The following is a 26,610-nucleotide window of genomic DNA, read 5'->3' as shown; positions in this document are numbered from 1 at the left end:
TGAATTTCACATAAGGCACAAATAATGTCCTAGCACAAGTAGGTCCTGTATCTGAAACACACTTTTAACCAGGCAACCCTCTATGGAGATAACCCAGCCACATAAGCCAGATCCGTGACATTTAAGGAATGTTCTTGGGGCCCCTGGGTGGCTCAGTTGGTTAATCATCTGTCTTCGGCTCAGATCTTGATCTCAGGGTCCTGGGATCGAGCTCCGCATCGGGCTCCCTACTCAGCGGAGAGTCTGCTTTTCCCTCTCCCATTCCCCCTGCTTGTGTTCCCTCTCTCCCTGTGTCTCTCTCTGTCAAGTAAATAAACAAAAAAACTTTTTTAAAAAAAGTTCTTCTATAATTGCTAACTAAAAATAGGGCCATCTGGGGGCAGAGACCAGGACCCCCCAAATTGCCCAAAAAGTCTGGAAGGAGTCCAAGGGAAGCTCAGAAATCCATGACCCAGGAGTAAATAGTATTTTCCTAGGCCAAGTGTGGTGTGGGAAGCCTCTCTAAACTTAGGAAGGGTGAAACTAGGGGGGTCAAAACAGTCCCCTCTTAACCTGAAGTCTGTGAGAGGTTTGCAGGGACTCCCCCACTCCTGGGAAGGAAAGCTGGAGGGCTCGCCCAGGATAGAAGGCTCGTAGGGACTCCCTAGACACCCTGCAGAAAGTGAGGAGAATGTCCCTTCCGGAGGTAAAAAGCCGGAATTACTAAGTTACTGTTTCTCAATAATAATAATAATAACCAAAATAACACCATCTGTAGAAATTTTGCAAATTTCATTATTAAATATAAAACTATAGGACACAGAAGACTGAATCACAAATAATTAGAAGCCCAAGCTCTTCAGACTGTAAAATAATTGCATCTCAACACTTGGCTTTCGTGGTGACATTGCCATGCTGGTTCCGTGGCTCAGCTGTCCCAACGTCTTGCTTTCTGTAAAAATCGTTGCTAGGTCTGAGTGTCTTACTTGGGTATTTTAGGCCTCACGTCTTTGAAAATAAGTTTGAATCCTGAGAAACGACATTGGCAAAGTTAAATATATCCTGAGAGCTACAGAAGTATGCCGAAAGGAGCCTGATAAGCTATAGTTGCAGATACATTAAAAGACGCTGGCAGATGACACACTGTATTTCAGAAAGTAGCCTGAGCCTTGTAGCTCCTCACAGGCTGATGGGACACCAGTGATATCACATTGCTTATATAGGTCCTGTTTCTTTTATAGATTATACTGTAAAGTACTACATGTTCATTATAGTTCTCAGATACATGGCATCTAAACCACTGAGATCATGATGCTGGGTATCTAACCTATCTTTTTTTAATTGGAGAGAGAGAGCATGCGTGTGCAGGAGTGGGGCAGTGCGGGTGTTGGGGGCGGACCAGAGGGAGAGGGACAAGCAGACTCCGTGCTGAGCAGGGAGCCCGAGCTGGGACTCCATCTCAGCACCTTGAGATCATGACCTGAGCCAAAATCAAGAGTCAGATGCCTAACTGACTGAGCCACCCAGGCACCCCTAAACCTGCCTTTGAAAGATGATACTGTTATATGCAATATTTTAAAAAGAGATTTTCAGCTAAGAAGACATCCAAATGGACAACAGACATACGAAAATATGTTCCACATCACTTGGCATCAGGGAAATACAAATAAAACCACAAAGTGATACCACATCCCTTTGTGGTATCAGTCAGAATGGCTAAAATTAACAAGTCAGGAAATGACAGGTGTTGGTGAGGATGCAGAGAAAAGGGAACCTTCCTACACTGTTGGTGGGAATGCAAGCTGGTGCAACCACTCTGGAAAACAGTATGGAGGTTCCTCAAAAAGCTGAAAATAGAACTCTCCTATGACCCAGCAATTGCACTACTGGGTATTTACACCAAAGATACAAGTAATGATCCATAGGGGTGCCCACAACCCAATATTTATAGCAGTAATGTCCACAATAGCCAAGCTGTGGAAAGAGTCCAGACATCCAATGACACATGAATGGATAAAGAAGATGTGGTATACATAAAGAAGATGTGGATAAAGAAGATGTGGTATAAAGAAGACAGTGGAATATTGTGCAGTCATCTAAAATAGTATGTAATCTTGCCACTTGCAATGACATGGATGGAACTAGAGGGTATTATGCTAAGCAAGTAAGTCAATCAGAGAAAGGTAATGATCTCACTGATATGTGGAATTTAAGAATCAAAACAGAGGATCATAGGGGAAGAGAGGAAAAAATAAAACAAGATGAAACCAGAGAGGGAAACAAACCATAAGAGACCCTTAATCATAGGAAACAAACTGAGGGTTGCTGGGGGAGGGTGGGGAGTGGAGGAATATGGTGACTGGGTGATGGACATTAAGGAAGGCATGTGATGTAATGAACAGTGCACAAGAGTTCCTATTTCTCCACATTCTCTCACCAACACTTGCTGTTTCTTGTGTTTTTTATTTTAGCCATTTGGGCAGGTGTGAGATGACATTTTTTTTTTAAGATTTTATTTATTCATTTGACAGACAGAGATTACAAGTAGGCAGAGAAGCAGGCAGAGAGAGAGGAGGAAGCAGGATCCCCACTGAGCAGAGAGCCTGATGAGGGGCTCGATCCCAGGACCCTGGGATCATGACCCGAGCCGAAGGCAGAGCTTTAACCCACTGTGCCACCCAGGCGCCCCGTGAGATGACATTTTAATGTGCTTTTAATTCACATTTCCCTGAGGATGAGTGATGTTGAGCATTTTTTCATGTGTCTGTTGGCCATCAGGATGCCTTCTTTGGAGAAATGCCTATTCATGTCTTCTGCCCATTTTTTATAATTTTTATTATTTTATTTTAAAATATAAAAATATTTTAATATTTGTTTTTGTGTGTATGTTGAGTTGTGTACATTCTTTATGTATTTTGGATACCATCCCTTTATCAGATAAGTGATTTGCAAATACCTTCCCCCTAGCAAGTTGTCTTTCAGATTTGTTGATCACTTCCTTTGCTGTGCAGAGCTCTTTATTTTGGCATAGTCCCAACAGTTTATTTTTGCTTTTACTTTCCTTGCTGCAGGAGACATAGAAAAATGTTGTTACAGCCAATGTCAGAAACATTATTGCCTGTGCTCTCTTTTAAGATTTTTGCTATTTCAGGTCTCACATTTAGGTCTTTAATCCATTTTGAGTTAATTTTTGTTGATGGTACGTAGCTGTCCAGTTTTCCCAACACCCTTTGTTGAAGAGATTCTTTTCCCCATTGCATACTCTTACCTCTTTTGTTGAAGATTGATTGACCATATAATCATGGGTTTATTTCTGGGCTCTCTATTCTATTCCATTGATCAGTGTGTCTATTTTCTACCAGTACCATACTGTTTTGATTAGTACAGCTTTGTAATATAACTTGAAGTCTGGAATTGTGATGTTTTTCTTTTTCAAGATCTCTTTAACTATTCAGAGGCTTTTGTACTTCCATACAAATTTTAGGATTGTTTGTTGTAGATCTGTGAAAAATATTGTTGGTATTTTGATAGGGAATGCATTAAGTCTGTATATTGTTTTGGGTAGTATAGAAATTTTAACCATATTTGTTCTTCAACCCCTGAGCATGGAATGTTTTTCCATTTGTTCGTGTTGTCTAAAAGTGGAATTTTTAAAAAAAGTATAGCTTTTGCTGAAATGTAGAATTTATACTTTATTAAACATTAAGAATTTCTAAAATAAAATTATGTAATTGACTCATCATGGCATGAGGTTATCAACTCAGCCCTTCAACTGTGTATCTAATAAAATTTCAAATTTATGTTTGGGAAATGTGTTTTCAGTACACTCCAACATTTCACTGATGTTGAAAATTGTTAGACAGTTTTTGGATAGTATACAAAATGCCTGTAGTTCAAACACCTTTTTTTTCTGCATTATTTCTCACCAAGTTTAAAGAATGTGCAGAACCTGACATGCAGAGTGGGAGCCTAAGTAGAGTGAAAAGGGTGTTTCTCTGTCACCTCAGCCTGGCGTGGATTCTCTGATCAGAGTGAGGTGAGGAGGGTACCCACATGGGGTGGGGTTGGAGCAACAGCGCAGTGCTGGGAGTCAGAGCAGGCATGGGATAAAGAGGGAACCCCCACAGAGGGGAAGCCCGGCTGATCACCAGAGTCTGAGCAGGAGAGTGTCTACATGAGTGGGGGCAGCACAGCACAAAGAATCTGAGCCAGTGTGAAGTGAGGTGGGATCTGGAGCGGGAGGTGCAAGTTTGGGTACATACACCGGGACTGGTCAAATTGTGTAAGTATATGAAGGATAACGGGAGCCAGGTTTCTTATATTTGGAGTAGTTACCAAAATGGAAGGGGGAAAAGAACTTGAATTAGACCTGTTTATTGGATTGGGATTGAAAATAATTGTATGAACTCAAGCCCAAAATATATAGATGCATAAAAGTAAAGAGAGATGGAAATGTGTGTAAGTATGCTCCCAAACACATGTGTGTGCCCATACATATACATATGTATTTAATAGTGTTCACTAACTTGCTTGGAAACAATGACATCTCAATGGCAATGAGGACACCTAAGCGTTCAGATCTTGGTTTCTAAATCCCCCTTTTCCACTTAAAAGAACCAGAAGTTAACTGATTCTAGGGCTGGGTATTAAAAGTACAAGATAAACTTGGAACATCTTGTTATATTGAAGTGTTCAAAGAACAATGAGTACTTGTCAAAGGGACACAGAAGTCAGTTTGAAGGGGCCCCTACTGGTCAGACTCGAGACAACATAACCATCACGATAAATAATAATGGTAACAGAATATAATCCATTTAAAAATAGGAAAATATATGCCCATACAAATATTAAAATAAATAAAAAATCAAAAGTTGGATGAGGGATGGTATATTTAAATAGTGTTAAAATACCACCCCATTAAATACTTCTGAATTTTGGAAAGGAAAACTATAACTTCACAGTGAAGACTAGAACAGTCTGCCATAACCAGGTGATTAAAATTAACATCATCAATGATGGGAAAAACCAAATCCTATGCCACACAGGATGCAATGAGAAGAACACAGAGTCACTTCTGTGTTATTTCTGTCAAGAGACATAACCTGGATCTAATCAGGAGGAAACATCAGACCAAACAAAACTGAGGAACATTCCAGAACAAACTGGCCTGTTATCTTCAAAGGTGTCAGGTTTACAAAAGTCAAGAAATGACTGAAACTTTGATTCAGACTGAAAGAGACTAAGACAGACAGGAATGCACGCATCCATCACGGGTTATTGGGGCAATTGCCAGAATGTGAAGGAGGTCTGTGGGTGAAAGGATAGTTATATATTCACATAAATTTCCTGATTTTGATGCTTGCACTGTGGTTATGTGGGAGAATATTCTCATTTGTAGGAAATCCACAGTAACAGATGCAGGAGTGATAGAGCATGGAGGTTATTAATGAACTCAAATGGTTTAGAAAAATAAAGCTCCTCATTAAGTTTTTGATTGTTTCAAAATAAGAAAATAATAATGTACAGAAGAAGGAATATAAAATGTCCTAAATATGTTTTAAGTAATGTCCTTTAATCAATTGTGTTTTCTATGCACATTTGCAGCAGAGTTGTATTCCTGGCCCAAATTATTTTTTACTAAATTTAGTATTTTGTGTTGCATACTTTGTAAGTGTTTTGACTTAGAATTTGTAAACATGCAAAGTAATATGTAATAAAATTTTATAGTAATAAGTAAATATCATATAACGTAATATGTATGTAACAGGTAGGTAATTTATACACAGACTAAATCCCCATATCATTGAAAATAACAGCTATAGTACAACTAGTGGACCATTTTGCAGAAGTTCCTAACTTACTTCTGTGCGATATTTTGTGGCTTATTAACAATCAATGAACATTAGCTCTTAAAAATGTTGACACTAGGAAAGCACATATAAATTGGAAACTCAAAATGCCGTTCTGTTTTCAGCAAACAGATCTCAGAAGATATGATCAATAAATCAACTCCAAAAGATCAAATTTAGCTAGTCTCTAATATCAATGGTGTCTCATTTTTCATTTTAAGATAAAATTGGTATAAGAATCAGAAAAGCAACTCTTTGTCTAGAAGCAGTTTACTTTATTTTTATTTTTGTTTGGGCAGAAAGGCCTTTCCCTTTATCCAAAGTATTTGTGTTTCATAATCAAAGCAGAATGATACATAGACATCTCCCATTTAACATTAGTTAATCCATCCTTGAAACTCAGATGCTCTGAATAACAACAAAAATAGTCTTTGCCCCTTTACTTTCAGTGGGAAAATTTATTATACATTATATGTCAACAGAAAATCCCAACAATTTACTAAGACATTAACTAGAACAGAGGGAAATGACTACATGTAAGTAACAAACACATGAGGGGTTATAAGATGCTTACAACATTGTTTCCTGATCATCTAACAGTTATTATGCTTGCTCTGTATTCAACAGCTTGTAGACGTTGCATGCAATAGTACATCGACAATACAGCACAGCAAATAACAGACATCAACAAATGGATCTAATGGGGAAAATGCAGACAGAAGTTTGCAATAAATTAAGGCAGTTTCCTGCAATGCACTCACCAAAGCGCTACTCACTTCGGAGTGGACAAAACTTAGGAAATGGCCAAGGGGAGCTCTGCTTACACTTTACACTCTCAGCATTTATTTGTATAAATTTCTTTATAGGGCAGTATAGAGACATGAGGCCACATTGAAAAAGCAAAGCTTGTCATCCTATGGCCTTGGGTCAAGAATAGAGATAGTGCTGCTCATGTCAGTTTCAACCTCCAGTGGCCAAGGGTTTGATCTGATGCTCTTTCAAGTCTTCACCGTAGCCTTTCTCAAGCTCAATGGCCAATAATCCCACAGGAGGAGATTTTAGGGCCCTCTCTAACTTCTGTTTTGCTATCTCTCCCAAGCCTGCTTCCTCTGCAAAAGTCACCACTGTGCCTGTGCACCTACCACCTCTTAGAGCCTTTGGAATCAGCCACGAATTGCAGTGCTGATTCCTTCCATGACCACGTATCATCTGCAGGAAAACTCTTCGTTATGCCTTGCCAGTAAGAGTGAAGATTTCATCCGCAACCTGGACCAGGTTTGGGAATGTTCTACACGTAAACGTGAGCAAATGTCTTCTATACTGAGAGACATGTACATTCTGTAAATGGGCTCTATTGCAAAACCAATACGTAGGGTACACTTGTGTCCTGACCCTGCAGGAAGGAGGCACTTCATTTCCATCTTTCAGAAAATTGGTGTAACATATTGATTTTCATAACAAAGAAAGCAGTTTTGTGTCCTCTATCAAAAAACTGTCATAGTAAGTAATAAATTGCCTCTTTGGAGTCAACAAATTAATAAGATATTTTTAAAATTTCAAGATAACAAAGACAGAACGATGTCTGTAATGCTAAGGGCATCCCCTTAGTTGCGGGACATTGTGTCATGGACCACCTGAGCAATGACACATGGCGGCCGGTAGTCTGATTTGTACATCAATTCACCTGGCAACCTGTTAAAAGAAAGTCTTGCACATGACAAGCTTTCAATAAGACACTGACAAGATGGCCAGGAAGCCCCCTTCCCTGGCTTTTTCAGGTGTCCAGACATCTAGTCAACCTACTCCACCAACTCATCACCATGCTTACTGGAGTAAACCCAATCTCTTCCTTCCCCGCTGGAGATGGGAGAAGAGCCGCTCACACCTTTGTATGGAATTCTCATTCCCCCTTGCTCTGTCCCCACACGGTGCTGTTCTCTCCCCCCGGAAGTTCCTGGGTCTAATCACACAACTCAGACAATTTTGGGTCACTACATCCTTTTGTTTTTTTCTCCACCTTAAGCCTTCTGGGTGACCAACAGCTCTCTAAAACTCATTTTGCTGCCATATGCTATGGTTCTGCTTCATCCTCCCAGTAAAGTTCAGTATTTTTCCCTAAAGTTTGGTTTATCAGTATTGTTAACTTGGAAGGAAGCTGCAAACACTGACTTTGATTTTTGGAGTGCTAATGGCTAAAAGAATTTTGTGATGATATCGATTTTAAGTGAAATCTATTTTTAAAGCTTTGGATTGGCAAGTCTGGGATGAGAAGTGTCTGGTCTTAGAGCTGTGCTTTCAGATGGATGAATCTCGGATCAGTAGAGCAGGAACTGACAGCTCCTGTATTTTCTAATACTTACCATTATGTCTTTAAAAAACCATTTCTAGGGCACCTGGGTGGCTCAGTTGGTTAGGCGTCTACCTCCAGCTCGGGTCACGATCCCAGGTCCTAGGATCAAGTCCCACTCTGGGCTTCCTGCTCTGCAGGAAGCCTGCTTCTTCCTCTGCCTCTGCCTCCCTCTCTATCTCTTATGAATAAATAAAGAAAACCCTTAAAAAATTAAAAACAAATAAAAACCATTTCTATCTTCCCACTTTTAAAGATTAATTCTAGGAATTAATGCGACAAATCTAGGACAAATCCTATCTCTTTTTTAAAAAGTCTTCTCCAGGGCACCTGGGTGTCTCAGTTGATTGAATGTCTGACTCAGATTTTGGCTCAAGTCATGATCTCAGGGTCATGGGATTGAGCCCCAATAAGGGCTCTGTGCTCAGTGGGGAGTCTGCTTCTCTCCTTTTCCCTTTGCCCCACCCCCCTACTCACATGTGCAGAGACATGTCTCTCTCTCTCTCTCTCTCAATAAATAAATAAATCTTTAAAAAGTCTCCTCCAAAGGCAGTTTGAGAAACAGTCCAGTAAGGGACTGGAAGAAAATATTACAAGTTTTATTCGTATTTCATGTCATCCATTTAACTGTTTACCTTTTGCATGTCATTTATAATGTGCATAATAATTTAGTAGAGTAGTAGAGTCTATAATTTATCAAAAATTTGCTTAAATTGGTGGTATGTCCTCAAATATTTTTATATGTATGTATTTATGTATTTATTTATTTTTGTGAAAGAGAGGTGCACAGTAATAAATGGAGATCACTGCTCCAGGGACCCACATATTTCCCCAAGTCCCGTTTCCTTCCATTCCCTCTGGGCATCATTAGACCCCCTTTACCACCACATCTTGTCCCTAAAACACACCCTATGCAGCACCTAGTTCGAATCCTTAACTCGGGCCATCACTGCAGGCTGTACCGGGATGACCTTAGAGAAAAGGGTGGTAGGTCTCACAGGTTTGCTGTGTCACCCCCATGAGCAGTCCTTTGTTCTGAACAGCTAGTGCAGCCCACGTTTGCAATCACAGGCTCTGGCACCAGAGTGGGCGTAGATCCCAGCTGGCCCCTCAGTAGCAATATGGCTTTGGGAAAATTGTGTGATTTCTGGCCCAGACTTAAGGCTCATCCATAACGTGGAGGAGAAGACAGTGTGACCCTCAGTGGGCTGTTGAAAGGATCACAAGATGGTTCGACTCAGGTGCTCCGAGGTACCCAGCACACAGTAGGCCCATAGTAGAACAAAAAGTTGTTCTATTGATCTTATAGTTACCATTACTCATACTAACAAAACTGATCATTTGAGATGATTTTCAAGCAAAGTGTCTTCGCCTGGATTTCTAAGATTAAAATGAATTCTGCTCTACTGTGAAAAACGAGCTAACCAGCGGGTTTCTTCTGAGTCTTTTCTGAACTTTTTAGGATCCTCTCTGGAGAAAAGTTCTAAAGGAAGGCAAAGTGCATAAATACTCTTGCTTCAAAGGATGTGTAGGAAATGATTAATTTTGCCAAAAAACAGTGCCTTGAACATAAAAGATGTTTGATGAAGCTTGCTGTAGACAGTGTATCCCTCCAGGATTCATAAGTTGAAAACCCAATGTCCAAAGGGACATAACTAGGAGATGGGGTCCTTGGGAGATGTTTAGGTCATGAGGGTGGAGTCCTCATGGGCAAGACTAGTGTCTCCATAAGAAAGACCCCACAGAGATCCCTTACCTCTTCCACCTTGGAGTTTACAGGGAGAAGATGGTCATCTGTGACCCAGGAAGTGGGCACTTAAACAGACACGGAATCCTCCAGGGTCTTGATCTTAGACTTCCCAGCCTCTAGAACTGAGAGAAATAAATATCTCTTGTTTAAAGCACCTAGTTTATGGTGCTCTTGTTACATCAGCCCAAACTAAGATAATTTTTGTTTGTCTCTTGTGTCTTATACTGAAAAATAACACAAATGTTAACAACAATTAAAAAAAGGAACATTGTGGCCAATGACATGTAATGAAGATCATCTCTCCTCTACAGAGCCAAGAGCTTAATTAGTTTTGGGCAACTCAGTAGAGTATGATTAAACCAAAGAGCAGCAAATTGTCTAAATGCTCAAGTCCTCTGCCTCCTACTTTTCTGCCAAAACAAAAGAAAAGCCCTAGGCTGGTTTTGGTTGCCACCAAGCACAAAACAGCCAAATTCCAAATTAGAAAGCTCTGGGGTTTAATTGTGGATGTATGGAATTACATAGATGCTCTCTTTGATCATTCCAAAGGATGTTTCCCTCAATATATATATATATATATATATATATATATATATATATATACTTTTAGAATTTTAAAATGTGTTTCAGTTTCGGATCCAGTTTTGACTATTGTTATGGGCTTAGTTGGATGCCCCCAGATTCCTATGTTGACGTCCTAACACTCAGCATCTCAGAATGTGGCAGTATTCAGAGACAGGATTTTTAAAGAGGTGATAAAGGGAAAATGAGCTCACTGGGGGTGGGCATCAAGCCAACGAGACTGGTGAGCTTATAGGAAGAGGAGATTAGGACACAGACAATACACACTGAAGGATAATCATCTGAAGACAGAGTGGAGAACACAGCTATCTGCAAGCCAAGGAGAGACGTTTGAAGAATCGAACCCTACTGCCACCTTGATCTTGGACTTCCAGCGTCCAGAACTGTGAGAAAATAAATTGTATGTTGCCTAAGCCACCCGCCTGTTGATATTTTGTTTACGGCAGCCCATGACTCAGAAATTTGAGGACCTGCCCCCAGACTTTATCCTAAAGTTCTGGTGTAGCTTGAAGGGCTTGTGTGATACTACTGTATCAAGGAGGGAGGCTCCTGCCGTTCCCCCCACTGGGTCATTGAGACACTGCACAGCTGTTCCCGGGGCCGGCTACATAATCTGCAAGCCCCATGCAAAATGAAGATATAGGGCCCTTTGGGCAAAAGCAGGGAGGAAGTGTTTGTTAAAGGTACTAAATTAGAAAGCTCATTTCCTCCATGGTCTCTCTTCTGAAGGGGCATGGCTGCTGTTTTCTATTTGCATTTAATGTCATTCCAAGCAAATAAAAATTTTAAAATGTGATTATGGGCATGATTTTTGCCATTCATATTCACAGGGTACAATGTCAGTGTTAAATAATTCACGCATGGACTGTACAGCTGGGGCATGCCCACGTGCCCTCTTCTTATCAGAACCGTGGAAATTCTGCACAAGACCAGCTCTGCCGTCTTTACCTCACCTGGGGACTCACGCCTGTTCCACCTACCCTGCCGCCCTCCGCTTCCAGATGAGTAAGGAACTTGAAAAGACCAGGAGCCGTGGGCTGCCTTTCTCTCCCTTCCCTCCTAAGTCACCACTTCCAAGGCTTGGCTAACACAGGGAGGTGACATGAGTGAGAAAGGACAAGACAGGGTTCTGGGCTGCTCACAAGAGGCCACCGCCTCCTGCCAGTGCTCAGAGCAAGCTCTGGTCTGTAGGGAAGGTGCGCTCCGGTTGACTGTCATAGACGTCATGTGGTCAGAGGGTCTCGCCGACCACCATGCACCAGGTGTCCACTTCCATGCTGTGCTCACCGGGCAGGGCGAGCAGTACATGCAAATGAGGAGGCAAGGAATGGTGGACACCCACAGTGGGCTGTCCCCTCAGCTCATGCACGTGCTCCACTGTCCCACCTGTTATGCCCCAATAATGGGTCCATGATTAAAGGAGCGAGACTGATACAAAGCGAAGGTCAAGCAAAGCTTTATTTCGCGCCAAGCATCCAGGATCGAGTCCCGCATCGGGCTCCCAGCTCCTTGGGGAGTCTGCTTCTCCCTCTGACCTTCTCCTCTCTCATGCTCTCTCTCACTCATTCTCCCTCAAATAAATAAATAAAACCTTAAAAAAAAAAAAATCAAACTGACCGGCCAGGGCCTCGCCTCTTACAGAGAGGGCGACCCTGCTCTCCTTTACGGACTAGGTCTTAAGGGCAAAGGCCATGAGGTTGGGCCTGGCCACGCACAGGTGGCCAATGAAATTGTAACACCCAGAGAAAGCTGCACAGTGATGCTAGGTGAGCAATTGAATTACAATTTACCTTAGAGTAGACATTTGACCTAGCCTATCACCTTGGTCAGAATTGGGGCCCAAAAGGCTCCCAAAGGGCCGGGCCTATACTCCTTGGTAGCTAGGGAGACAGTATGCAACCCCCCACTGACCGATGTCTCCACCTGGCCTGACCCACCCTTGTATCTGGGCTTTGCTACCTGAGGCTGATTTCCGGGACTTGTTTTTATGTAAGTCCCCTGGGGGAAAGGGAGCAGGGACAGCTTAAGGGTTAAACAACAAGGTTATTGTTTAACTTCAATGGAAGCCTCTGGCTAAAATATAAAAATATAAAATAGGTCCTTACACCACCCACTTCGCTCATAAAACACAAGGTCAAGAAAAGAAACTGAGTAAGGGATGCCTGGGTGGCTCAGTTGGTTGGACGACTGCCTTCGGCTCAGGTCATGATCCCGGGGTCCCGGGATCGAGTCCCACATCGGGCTCCCAACTCCATGGGGAGTCTGCTTCTCCCTCTGACCTTCTCCTCGCTCATGCTCTCTCTCACTGTCTCTCTCTCTCAAATAAATAAATAAAATCTTTAAAAAAAAAAGAAAGAAAAGAAACTGAGGAATTCCCAGACAGTGAGAGAAGCGCACTGACTTCACCTTAGAGCCCTTCTGAGGGTGGAGCCTTGGGGGGCGGGGCTTGGGGGGGGAATGGGACCTCCGGGGGTGTGGCTTTGAGGGCAGGGCCCTTTGGGAAGGGGCTTTCTGGGGGCGGGGCCTTCTGGGAGCAAAGCCCTGGGTGGGGGCGTTGCCTTTGGCGGCAGGGCTGGGCGCAACCCCGCAAACCTGGCCCACAGTGGAGCTGGTCTCTCTCTCCCCGCCCCCTTTCCCCGGGGACCTCTAGGCTTTGGAGACTAAAGTCAAAATTAAAGCTGTATGTCTAAATGGTTTATACTGTGGTTGGGTAGTGTTTTTTCCATATTAATTGACTGTTTTTTCTCAGTATTTGTCAAACCTTTCCCAACTCTAGGCTTTCTCTTCAGCAGCAGCGCAAGGCTGGCCCTTCAGTTGGGTCAAGCTGTTTGGCAATTCTCTGTAAAAACCCACCCTCTTGTACTGCTCAGGAGGGCAGTGCTGCGTCCTAGGATAAACATAAATATGTATCAAATGTGTTTATGTATTACGTTTATATGTATATATTCAATTCTATGTTTACATATATACGTATAAAATAAAAATGTCGTTTAAAATGCTGTTTTGTGGGGAACCTGGGTGGCTCAGTCCTTAAGCGTCTGCCTTCCGCTCAGGTCATGATCTGAGGGTCTTGGGATTGAGGCCCACATTGGGCTCCCTGCTCAGCAGGAAGCCTGCTTCTCCCTCTCCCACTCCCCCTGCTTGTGTTCCTGCTCTGTCTCTCCGTCAAATAAATAATTTTTTAAAAAGAAATACTTTATTTTAAAAAAATAAATAAAATGCTATTTTGCCCTCTATTCTGGTAAGATGGAACACATTCTAACAAGAGATCTTCCTGGACTCCGTGATAAAAATTTAACATTGTCTTAATGAATCCTCACAACATCCGCTCTCCCCCCCACCCCCTTCTCAGATGTTACAATTAAGGTTCAGTGAAGTCCAAACACTGGGCCTGAGGTAATATACCCAGTATGTGGCCTCTTGCCATAGTGTAGCAGCCCAAATTGCGGGGGAAGATGTTTGAGTGTCATTGGCCAGGATGAAAAAGCTGAAAGATGAAAAGAAGGGAAGTCTTGCTTAGTCTTTCTTTTTCGCCCAAAAAAGAGGATTTAGAAAGAAAGAGACCTGTTGCCCAAAGGAGGCACCCCACTGATCCCGGCTGGGCAGAGCAGAAGGGAAACTCCCATCACCAAGGGGAATGGGCTTCTCCATATAGAAGCATAGGCTCCCTCTCACCTGCTATGTTTCTGTCCCATAGTCATCCCCCTACTCCTGCCCCATAATAGCATTCTCAGGAAATGGCTGATAGATACATTCGACTTGCAGAATTATAGCAAATGAAGTAACCTGTTGACCCATCCTGGGAGCTTCTGATTACTAGGAGGGGCCAAGCCATCCTAGGGCAAATGCACTCATTTCAAGAACCGGTAAAATGACTCCAAGAGTATCATAAGGGCTAGTGATCATGACTGGTCCAGAAATATTTCTGGGAGTCCCTCTTAACATCCCTCCCATCATTTCTTCTCATCTCCAAGGGAATGGTACTTAGGTATTCTGAAAGAAATATGCATGACTAGTAAACTGTGTGTGACCCCTGCCGCCTAATTCATCCCTCAACAGCAATTAACACTGATGGTTTGAAGGATGGATACTTTCCTGGGCAGGGTAACAGCTGAAGCAGAATGTATGAGGCAGCTCTTCCCCCTGGATATAAATAATTAAACCCAGTAGCCACCCTTCCTACCTGGCCACTGTCATTTAGGTATTGCTGATTATTCCTAAATGGGAATGAGATGGGGGAGGGGGTGGGGGAGGGGAGCAGGTGACAATCAGAAAACTACAGGAGCTGCCACTGAGGGTCCAACCTGGCATTAGACTGAGTTCAAGTCCTGATTCCATCATATACGAGCTGTATGAACTTGGAAAACTGAGTTCAACTCTTGAAGCATCTGCTTTGCCCCCCTTGGAGTGAGAATAGTCAGTAGTACTGACCTACTCAGTACTACTCAGGATTAAATTAGATACTGTTCATTTAGCACAATTCCTGGCCTATAGAGGGCACACATAAAAGTTGATTATCATTTTTATGGACCTCCAACTTTTAGCCTTCTATAAAGAACCAAATGGCATCTCTGAAAAATACCAACTGCCTACAAGGTTGTAGGGAAAGTGGTATCTATGTTGACCTGATTAGAAAAAAGTGGAAAATCTCTCTTGTTTAAGCCTTGTTGAAAATTTTCTAAACTCTGTCCACTCTTCTGCTTTAGTAATTAGAACAAACGTTGGAGACTCGTGGTTTTCTGATAATTGAGTTGCTCGTTGTAACCCAGGGCAATTCAACATTAGTGTTTATAAGAAAATTACCGCAAATGAAGATAAATGGTGAGATGTGCACTAAATTTGATGAAAACCCTGACGTGAGTGTTTCTTCTTGGGATTCTCTCTCTCTCTTTTTTTTTTTCTCCTATGATCTGAGAGCGGATTACATTCTACTTGGGTGATGGCTCAGATCAAATGCGTGGTTTTGCAGGTGCCTAGCCTTTCACAGACAATCTTGAAAGAACCATCATTGTCTGTAAGAAAACTGAGGGAAAGATGTGTGTGTTTTTTTTAAAAGATTTAATTTATTTATTTGACAGACAGAGATCACAAGTAGGCAGAGAGGCAGGCAGAGAGAGAGGGGGAAGCAGGCTCCCCGCCGAGCAGAGAGCCCGATGCAGGGCTCGATCCCAGGACCCTGGGATCATGGCCCGAGCCGAAGGCAGAGGCTTAACCCACTGAGCCACCCAGGCGCCCCAAAGGTGTGGCTTTAACACTCAGCCTACAACAGTTCAACAATCTACCAATGTGAATTTAGAAATGCTGAGCAGGTCCCCCTTCTAGTAAGGAATATCTCTCCCGTTTTCTTATAATACCTGAGTTTCTACCATTGAGCAATCTATTCTTTTGTGTAAAACAGCTACCCAGGATTGTTTCTCCTTTAAACGCGAATGAACTTTGGGAATGGCACTCAGATCCCTTTCTTTCACTGCACAACTGTGGAGCAGGGGTTGGGTGTGTTTCAAGAGGGAAAATATCCACAAGGGGACAGAAAAAGGACATAAATGTACAAAATCCCGTTTTCCAAGAATGTAAAATGCAACTTCTAGGGGCACCTGGGTGGCTGATGATAAGCATCTGCCCTTCGGCTCAGGTCATAATCCCAGGGTCCTGAGATGCCAGCCCTGCGTCGGGCTCCCTTCTCAGTGGAGAAACCTGCTTCTCCCTCTCCCACTCCCCCTGCTTGTATTCCCTATCTCATTGTGTCTCTGTCAAATAAATAAATAAAATCTTAAAAAAAAAATGCGAACTTCCAATATGTATTTTTTTCCTTTGCTCTAAATATCTCACAATGTTCACTTGTTGAAAGCAATTGATTGAAACCCTGGGAAGAAACGGTAGATTGAAGCACTCATCAGAGTTGTTTATGCTGCTTTGCAGGGGTCGGGCTGCACTAAATTATTTCAAGAAGTATTAATTATTTAAGTCACTCGGAAGAAGCCATTTACCTATTTCCTTTTCACTGGTTCTTGATCCTTCCCCCAAATTCTCACAGGCCTCCTCAGCTGGCACAGAGTCTGCTCCCATAACTATAATCCCTGTCCCATACTCTCACCTCCATCATACATCATACATACCAGATAAAACCCCACCTTGGTAAAAACCCAACCCTCTGTCCACCCTACATCTGCCCCTGGCAGCTGAACGTGGTTGGAGAGAAAAGCAACAACGCTGGCGGCTTTCACATTAAATTCTCAGCCACAAATCCACTATGTTTCTCTGACCGACAGAATCTCCACTCTTCTCATGAAATATTTTGACTATTTCACATCTTCTTTCCTCCAACCTTAAGCCAGGGCTTCTCAACACTGGCCACACTTTTGAATCACCTGGAAGCCTTTAAAACACAGGAGTGCCCACCTCCAGAGGATCTGATCTAATTGGTGTAGAACCAATTAGATTAATATCCAATTAGGGTTTGGATATAAGTGTGCTTTTAAAATTCTCCCAGTGATTCTAATGTACAGCCATTTTGTTCAGAGTGAGAACTGAACACCTTCCATCAGATACAGCTGATGACCGACCCTTCTGATGACTTCACTGAGAAAAGCAAATTGGGGGCACCTGGGTGGCTCCATGGGTTAAGCTTCTCTGCCTTCGGCTCAGGTCATGGTCACAGGGTCCTGTGATCGAGCCCCGCATGGGGATCTCAGCTCAGCAGGGAACCTGCTTCCCCATCTCCCTCTGCCTGCCTCTCTGCCTACTTGTGATCTCTCTCTCTCTCTCTGTGTCAAATAAATAAATAAATAAATAAATAAGATATTAAAAAAAAAGAAAAGAAAGAAAAGCAAATTGGGTAGGTGTCTAGGTGGCTAAGTGGTTAAGCGTGTGAATCTTGGCTCAGGTCATGAGCTCAGGGTCATGGAATCGAGCCCCAGGTCCGGCTCCATGCTCAGCGGGGAATCTGCTTGAGATTCTCTCCTCTCCTTCTGTTTCTTCCCCCTGCATGTGTGTGTTCCTGCTCTCTCTCTCTCTCTCTCTCTCTCTCAAATAAATCTTTAAAAGAAAATCAAATCAGTAAGGAAAGAAGACCCACAGAATCCCACTAAGTTTACCTGGATGGAACCCTTACTCCAATCCTTTCTTTTTTTTTTTTTTTAAAGATTTTATTTATTTATTAGACAGAGATCACAAGTAGGCAGAGAGGCAGGCAGAGAGAGGAGGAAGCAGGCTCCTTGCTGAGCAGAGAGCCCAATGCGGGGCTAGATCCCAGGACCCTGAGCTGAAGACAGAGGCTTTTAACCCACTGAGCCACCCAGGCGCCCCACTCCAATCCCTTCTGAGTGAGGACAAGCCCCTCCACTTGGGGTTTCTTCTCATTTCCCTGATCTCTGAGTATGAATGTGCTCCAGGACCCAACCTTAGACCTCTCCTCTGTCTACACTAAGTCCTTGGTGACTGTCCCTCTTCTACCATCTCTCTGCTGATGACTCCACATCTCTACCTCCAGTCCAGACCTGGATTTTGAACTTTCTTCCACCGCCTGTTTTCCAGATCTACCTAGATGAGTTAAACGCAACATGTTCAAAACCAAGCTCTTATTCTTCTCCAGCTCTGCTGGTCTTGCAATAGCTCAAACAGGAAGCTGGAGAGTCGTTCTTGATTCATCTCTTTCTTTCACTGCCCACGTTTAATTCTTTGGTAAAAGCTGTGGATTCTATCTTCAAAATATATTCTAAATCTGACCAGTTCTCCTCACTTCGTTACTTCCACTCTGGTCCAAAACACCGTCTTCTATAGCCTGGGTTATTGTGATAGTCTCCTATCTGGTCTTCTGGATTCCATCTTTGCTCTGTTCTAGTCTATTTTCTGCTCAGTAGTTAAAGCGATCCGTTTAAGACACAAGTCAGACCTTGTTATTTCTCTGCTCTAAGATCTCCAGTGGCTCCCCACTTCACTCAATACAAAATCCAGTCTTACAAAATTTAACACTCAACTTCCTTCTCAATTCTTCTCCTGCCTCTTCACTCAGCTGTCTCTGCCTCCGCTCACCAGCCTCCTTAGTGTTTAACAGAGTACAGCAAGTGCGTGCCTCCCTTGGGGGGTTGCACTTGTTTCCTCTTCCTAAATGTACCCGTCTTGTTCTCTGAATCCACTCAAGGATCTGCCAATGTCTTCTTTTTTTTTTTAATTTTTTTTTTTTAAGATTTTATTTATTTATTTGACAGAGAGAAATCACAAGCAGGCAGAGAGGCAGGCAGAGAGAGAGGAGGAAGCAGGCTCCCCGCTGAGCAGAAAGCCCGACGCGGGGCTCGAACCCAGGACCTGGGATCATGACCCAAGCCGAAGGCAGCGGCTTAACCCACTGAGCCACCCAGGCGCCCCTGCCAATGTCTTCTTATCAGAGTAATTTCCCCTAACAGCACATACAACTAGCACCAGCACCATCACAATCAACATAATTTCTTTTTTTTTTTTAAGATTTTATTTATTTATTTGACAGACAGAGATCACAAGTAGGCTGAGGCAGGCAGAGAGAGGAGGGGAAAGCAGGCTCCCCTCGGAGCAGAGAGCCCTATGTGGGGCTCAATCCCAGGACCCTGGGATCATGACCTGAGCTGAAGGCAGAGGCTTTAACCCACTGAGCCACCCAGACGCCCCTCAACATAATTTCTGTCCCTCTCTACTTTTTACCTCTTATCAACAGCTGACATATATATTTATTTATTTATTGTCTGTTCTCTCTCTTCTACTTGAATGTAGGTGCTATAAAAATGGTATTTGTGGGTTTTTTTTTTCCTGATTTATTCTCAGTGCCCAGAAGAGGATTTGACACATAATACTCAGTACATAATTGTTGAATGAATGAATGAATCAACGAACGAATCAATCAATGGAAATATCAGGGTATCTCAATCCTAAGAGCGATTTCTCCCAAGAGTTTTCTATAGTATTGCCCTATTTCATTCTCTGCATTTCTGGCTTGCCTAGTAAATAAATTCATCACATAAAATCAGTTTGAGCAAGGTTGGATCCTTAAGCTTCTATGTCACCTAGGACTCCAAATGTCACAGTGTACCATGCACATTTGCCTCCAGCCTTCTCCCCCATATGTTGGTCATGGTTCAGCAGCTGTGGCATGGTTCAGCTTTCTTTTCCTCTCCCCTGTCTCAGTTCCGGGAGGTTCTCCTTGGCTCTGGGCCCCCTCCTTGTGGGTGATGAAGGCAATGTAGGGAGAGGCAGTAGCTGCCCTGACTCACCCCTGCTTTCTCCATTCATACTGATCCAGCAACACGTAGCCTGTGTAGTACAGGGCTGGCCAGGTCAGTCTCTGCCACCTTAGGACCTCATTTTTGTTGCCTGCTGCAGCTTGGCCATTTGCAAAATCAGAAATTGTAAAAGTACAAACAGGAAACAATACAACATATTTTATGGATTTTAAGATGCCCCTCCCCTCCCATTTTCTTTCACATCTCCAACGTCAGGAATTGTCTTATAGTTGGAGCTGAGCAGGTGGAAGTCCCTATAAAGTTACCACAGCCTGAGGCTGTGCCATGTGGTTACCACTCCTAGGGCACACCTGATCATCTACATCCCTTGGCATGCCAAGCCAGAGGTCTTTTGAGGACCATTTGAAGAAGGAAAATAAACTGGTTATTATATGAAGATCTCGGATAAGGCAAAAAAAAAAAAAAAAAGGAAGGAAGGAAAAAAAAGAAAAAGGAAAAAAACACAAACCCCACCAGCATCAAACCAAGCAGAACAGAGGGGTAGCAATTTGGATGACTTCAGAGTACTTTTATAACAAGTATAGCATGCAAAACAATCTTGAGAAAGGAGAACAAAGCTGGAGGTATCAGTTTCTTGGATTTCAAGATATACTACAAAACTATAGTAATCAAAACAGTAGGGTACTGGGAGAAAATAGACACATAAATCAATGGAAACAGGATAGAGAGCCCAGAAATAAATCCACAATTATATGGTCAATTAATCTTCGACAAAGGAGGCAAGACTATGTAACAGGAAAAAGTCTCCTCAAAAACAACGTTGGGAAAACTGGAGAGCTACATGCAAAAGAATGAAACTAGGCCACATTCTTTTACCGTACACAAAAAGAAACTCAAAACGGATCAAAGATCTAAATGTGAGATCTGAGGTGTGCCTGGCTGGCTCAGCCTGTACAGTATACGACTCTTAATCTTGAGGTTGTGAGTTTAGGTCCCACATTTGGCGTAGAGCTTACTTTAAAATAAATAAATAAATAAACAAACAAATAAATAAATAAATAAGAGACCTGAAACCATAACACTCCTAAAAGACAATAGGCAATAATCGCTTGGAGATTGGTTTTAGCAACATATTTGTGGATATGTCTGCTTAGGCAAGGGAAACAAGAACAAAAATAAACTATTAGGAATACAACAAAATAAAAACCTTCTATACAGTAAAGGAAACCAACAACAAAACGAAAAGGGAACCTACGGAATGGGAGAAGATAGTGGTGAATGTTAAATATAGTAAGGGATTAATAACCAAAATATGTAAAGAACACCAAAAAACCCCCCAAAACTCGAACCTCAACATATAATCCAATTGAAAAATGGGCAGAGGACCTATATAGACATTTTTCCAAAAAATACATACAGACGTCCAAGAGACATGTGAAAAGATGTTCAATATCACTCATCATCAGGAAAATAAAATCAGAACCACAGGGAGATCTATCACCTTATACCTGTCAGAATGGCTAGTATTAAAAAGACAAGAAAGAACAAGTGTTGACCAGGATGTGGAGAAAAAGGAACCCTTGGGCATTGTTAGTGGGAATGTAAATTGGTGCAACCACTGTGGAAAACAGTACGGAGGTTTCTCAAAAAATTAAAAATAGATTTCCCATATGCTTCAGTAATTCTAGTACTTGGTATTTATCCAAAGGAAATAAAAACACTTGATTCAAAAAGATATATGCACTCCTAGGTTTACTGCAACATTATTTATAATAGCCAGGATATGGAAGCAGTCCAAGTGTCCATCAATGGATGAATGGGTAAAGATATGGTGTATATACATATATATACACCATATACATTCCATTATATATATATATATAATGGAATATTATCTATTCCATTATATATATATAATGGAATATTATCTATTCCATTATATATATATAATGGAATATAATATAATGGAATATTACCCAGCTATAAAAAAGAATGAGATTTTGCCATTTGTGACAACATGGCTGGATCTAGAGGATATTAGGTTAAGAGAAATAAGCCACCAAGAAAGACAAATACCATATGATTTCACTTCTTTTTTTTTTTTTTAAGATTTTATTTATTTATTTGACAGAGAGAGAGAGAGAGAGAGAGATCACAAGCAGGCAGAGAGACAGGCAGAGAGAAAGGGGGAAGCAGGCTCCCCATCGAGCAGAGAGCCCGATGCGGAGCTTGATCCCAGGACCCTGCCACCATGACCTGAGCCAAGGCAGAGGCTTTAACCCACTGAGCCACCCAGGCACCCCTGTGATTTCACTTCTATGTGGAATCTAAAAAAAGAAACAAGTGAACAGACAAAAAAACCAGAAACAGACTCTTAAATATAAAGAACAAAACTGGTGGTTATGGGAGGGAAGGTGGATGGGGGATGGGTGAAATAGATGAAGGGGATTAAGAGGTACAAATTTCCTATTATAAAATAAATAAAATAATTTCCTGTTCTCATCTGGAGATGAAAAGTACAGCATTGGGAATACAGTCAATGATATTATAATAAGTTTGTATGGTGACTGGTGATGATACACTTACTGTGGTGATCACTGAGTAATGTATAGAATTGTCAAATTACTATGTTGTACACCTGAAATTAATTTAACACTGAATGTCAGCTATATGTCCAATAATAAAAATTTTTTAAGTGCAGCATGACAGAAGCTCTGGGTGGCTCAGAGGAACATATTGTAAGAAGAATCTGGGCACTGAAATCTCTCAGTTAGAAAGTAAATAAGAGTAGTGAGATTCTTAATGTGAGGTTTGGAAAAACGTTAACCAACAATTTTAACGCTTATTTTTATGTATGCATTAAGGCCATACATGATAAAAATCTGTCTGAATACTTACCAAAGAGCTTTTTGAATACATTTAAATTAAAATATTAATGAAAAGAAAACATTGTATCATAGTTTGAATGGTAGCGTTTTTTGTTTCTTATTAAAATATACCAGGAAAGGGCGCCTGGGTGGCTCAGTGGGTTAAGCCTTTGCCTTCAGCTCAGGTCAAGATCTCAGGGTCCTGGGATCAAGCCCCACATCAGGTTCTCTGCTCAGCAGGGAGCCTGCTTCTCCCTCTCTCTCTCTGCCTGCCTCTCTGCCTACTTGTAATCTCTCTCTCTCTGTCAAATAAATAAATAAAATCTAAATATATATATATATAAACATAATATAAATATAAATATATATAAATAAATATATATATAAATAAATATAAATATATATATATATATATATATATATATATATATACCAGGAAAGGAGGCCAAGACTGAATGAAATATGGCTATTATCCCCAGTTTCACAAGAGCATGAACCTCTCTGGCTTAACAAAGCCTAAGGAATCTACTACTGAAATGGATTGTTCTTACTACCCTGGAGCCTTTTGTGCAGACTATGAACCAAAAGCTCATATTAATCTTTTTTTTTTTTTTTTTTTTTTTTGGTCAGAGAGAGAGGGAGAGAGAGCAAGCACAGGCGGACAGAACGGCAGGCAGAGGCAGAGGGAGAAGCAGGCTCCCTGCCAAGCAAGGAGCCCGATGTGGGACTCGATCCCAGGACGCTGGGATCATGACCTCAGCCGAAGGCAGCTGCTTAACCAACTGAGCCACCCAGGCGTCCCTTAAAATTATTTAATTATATTACAAAGTTGTATTATTTGGAAGATGTGTTTAAATGACTCAAAGTTAAAAGATCTCAGTATAATGCTGGTTCTATAATTATCCTCCCAGACAACATTACTTGTAAAACTTAATGATGTAGAACCATAATCGTAGCACTGAGTAGGAGGTTGCCAAGCAGATGGGAAAGTTTTTTGGTTTTTGTTTCCCAATTGTTTTCTTCCCTTTCCTCTTCTCCTTTCACAAGGAGAATCAGCCACCTGTTTTTAAAAGGCTGAAATATTTTTACTGTTCTTGGTCGGAAACATTTGCTTAAACAAAGTAACACTTGGTTGCTAAACCCTTGATTCTAAGTGGACATAGCCATCTCATTTTTGTTGGGCCAGGGTTTGGATAACAATTTCATTTCCCAGTCTATTTCTTTTGTGAAAGGCCGCAGTGTTGCATGCTGTGTGAGCTACAAGCACTTGTGAGCTCATAAGCACAAAGACTCTAAGGTTTCTTTGGGATTAGCACCATACAAATGCAAATTTGCGACAATGGAAGACTGTGTCCATCCTTGTAACTGTTACTGCTCTACTTTGTGCTTCCTCTGGGTAGCAAAGTAAGCCATTGTTTTTAAAATACATACTCACTTTAGCTGCTGACTTTTTCATTGGCTGCCTGGAGAAGAGAAGGAATTCTTGCCTATGTATTTCAGTGTTTTGATCCCTTTCAATTATTTTTTAAAATATATATCATTAAATTTTACAGTTGTATTACAGAATTCCTAATTGCAGAATTTGAACTTGAGCTACGGAGTCTTACTTTTCATCTTCAGTCTATGTGTCATTGACCTTTTTAAGTCTGATTAACTGTATGAACTCTCTTCAAAATCTTTCCCTGGTTAACACAGTATAGAGATGTGCTGGAAACCAGTTCTTTTCTGTGACACAATTCTTCCAATGGAGTTGAAATGCTTTGCAAACAATTTCACGTGTTATCAGCCAATTCATATAGAAAGCAATGTCATGTGAACCCCTTCCTTTTTATATATCATCTTTCAGTGATGATCAGGAATTCATGCTGGTACAGAGACTCTGGTTTGGGAGGAGGAAACAGGGGCTTGCGAGGGGAGGGCGAGAGCAGAAGCTGCTCACCTGCTGTTAGAACTGACCGTAGCTGGTGGTCCCAACATTTTCATCCTTTATGCATGCTTAGAAATAGCAATATGCCTTTCCCTTTCGTGTAATCCTTATTTAGTTAATACCCAGTAGGATTTGCAAGTCCTTCACATCTCTGTGGATTTATTTTATTTCAGAGTGCAAGTGACTTTATGGCCCAATTACCATCATTGTGACTTATTGCATTATTGTGGGAGGGAGAGAGGAGCAAGAAACAGCCTGATCATGTGTATCGTCATCAACGGAATGAATGCCACGCACTCCTGGCCAAGGCAGAGGGATGGATGAAACCTTTCTGATCTATTGTTTATCAGAACACTGAAGCCTGGGTGATTGTGCTATATTTTAACAGACAAGTGTGTCAAACGTATGGGTGAAGATGTTGCAATAGTGGTGTTCGAGTAATTAATATTTGGAAGGTAATGAATATTTTTAGTTTAAAAGATGTCAAAGGTCAACGACGGGAGGAATGACTAAGACCGGATGTTGCCCCCCTCAAATTACAGGGGTATTGAAGCGAGACTGAGTACCACCCGACCCCAGGAACGGACCGGCGAGGCGGGCTCCTTATTAGAGCAAGGCTCCCGGAAGCCAGAGAGCCCTCGTGCTTGCAGGGCTCGCAGCACAGCCGGCTGTGGGGCACGGAAGCAGCAGCGGCCTCAGCAGCCGCGGGAATCGTGACCCTCGGGCCCCGCGCCTACCTGGAGTTTCCGCAGCGCCTGGTTCAGAACCACCGGGGCGGACAGCTCCCCGCCGCCGCCGGGCGCCGACTGCGGAAGGGGACGGAGAGCGCGGGTTTCGCGCTCTGTGAGCCGACTGGGGCGGCGGGAAGAACCGGCTGCGTCCCCCCCAACCCCCGACACCCACTCGGTTCCTCCCTTCCCCCTACGGGGCCGCGCGGGGCCTGCGGGTGGCCGTCCCGGGCCGCACGTCCCCGCAGGCGAGGAAGCCACCGGCCGCCCTCCCTCTTGCCGCCGCCGCCGCTGCCGCTGCTCTCCTCGCCCCGCCCGGGCGAGGGGGGTGGGGCGTGACCCGCGCCGGCCCCGCCCCGGCCTGCTCCCCATTGGCCGGCGGGCCGGAGGTGCGAGGAGGCGGGGTCCGCCTCTGGCGGCTCGCGCCCGGGAAGGTCGGCCGGGGAGCGCGGGGTGCCGCGGGAGGGCGCGCGGGGACGCGGCGGGCGCCGAGGAGACGCAGCGGCGGTGCTAGCGGCGACAGTAGCGGCGACGGTAGCGGCGGCGGTAGCGGCGGCGCCTGGGCCCGGCCGCAGCCCCTGCCTCCCGCCTGCGCGCCCTGCGTCCCGCCGCGGCCCGCAGCCTGCGGCGCCCGAGCTCCGAGGGCGCTTCCCCGGGCGCTGGGCCCGAGGCGGCCAAGACGGCGGGCCGGCCGGGCGCGGGGCGGCGGGCGCTGTGCTGCGGGCTGCGCTGGTGGGGGGCGGCGGGCCGCGGCGCGGGCCCGGGGCCCGGCGCGTGCGGCTGGGAGGCGCTGTGGGGGGCGGGCGCGCGGGCGGCGGCCGGGGCCATGGCCGAGGGCGGCGGGGGCGCGCGGAGGAGGGCGCCGGCGCTGCTCGAGGCGGCCCGCGCGCGCTACGAGAGCCTGCACATCTCGGACGACGTGTTCGGCGAGTCCGGCCCGGACAGCAGCGGGAACCCCTTCTACAGCACGTCTGCCGCCTCGCGCTCCTCCTCGGCCGCCTCCTCGGACGACGAACACGAGCGCCCCGGCCCCCCGCCGCCGCCCGGCGCCCCCGACGCGCAGGAGTCCGACGAGGACGAGGCCAGCGCGGGTTGGAGTGCCACGCTGCGGGACCGCCCGCCCCCGCGCTTCGAGGACACCGGCGGTGAGGCGCGGCCCGCGGGGGCGGGGGCGGCCCGGGGAGGCGTGAGCGCCGGGCGGGGAGAACTCCAGACGCTCCGTGGGCCCGCTGGCCGAGGGCGGCTGTTCGTGTCAGCACACAGATGGGGCCGCGGCAGCGGGGATTTGGAGTGCGAGAATCAGTCTGGTTGCGTGGTGGTGGTTGGTAGGGGCCTCTCCGACTTCCCCGCGGATGGAGAGGGTGAGGCGGAG

The 26,610-nt window shown here is 43.9% G+C and overlaps 2 protein-coding genes and 1 long non-coding RNA gene across 3 annotated transcripts in view; 2 read left to right on the top strand and 1 right to left on the bottom strand.

Annotated features, from left to right (window-relative positions):
• The window catches only part of LOC125085036 (translation initiation factor IF-2-like), a 72,358-nt gene extending 46,748 nt beyond the window's left edge, over positions 1–25,610 (bottom strand). The window contains exon 1 of the mRNA XM_047703155.1: positions 25,248–25,610. Coding sequence (XP_047559111.1) covers positions 25,248–25,610 — 363 coding nt within the window. The remainder of the gene's footprint in view (positions 1–25,247) is intronic.
• Positions 6,568–10,920, top strand: LOC125084756 (uncharacterized). The gene is made up of 2 exons (XR_007122694.1): positions 6,568–7,128; positions 10,556–10,920. It is a non-coding gene; the product is annotated as an uncharacterized LOC125084756 (long non-coding RNA).
• A 400-nt stretch (positions 25,611–26,010) lies between the features above and the next one.
• PGBD5 (piggyBac transposable element derived 5) overlaps positions 26,011–26,610 on the top strand; it is a 98,403-nt gene continuing 97,803 nt past the window's right edge. Inside the window, exon 1 of the mRNA XM_047702514.1 lies at positions 26,011–26,383. Within this exon, the coding sequence (XP_047558470.1) occupies positions 26,065–26,383 (319 nt within the window). The 5' untranslated portion in view covers positions 26,011–26,064. The remainder of the gene's footprint in view (positions 26,384–26,610) is intronic.

The sequence above is a fragment of the Lutra lutra genome, chromosome 14 (genome assembly GCF_902655055.1).
Source record: "Lutra lutra chromosome 14, mLutLut1.2, whole genome shotgun sequence".
NCBI classification, from domain to species: Eukaryota; Metazoa; Chordata; class Mammalia; order Carnivora; family Mustelidae; genus Lutra; species Lutra lutra.
The sequence above is the reverse complement of the archived record's forward strand: the minus strand, read 5'-3'. Positions and strand labels throughout refer to the sequence as shown.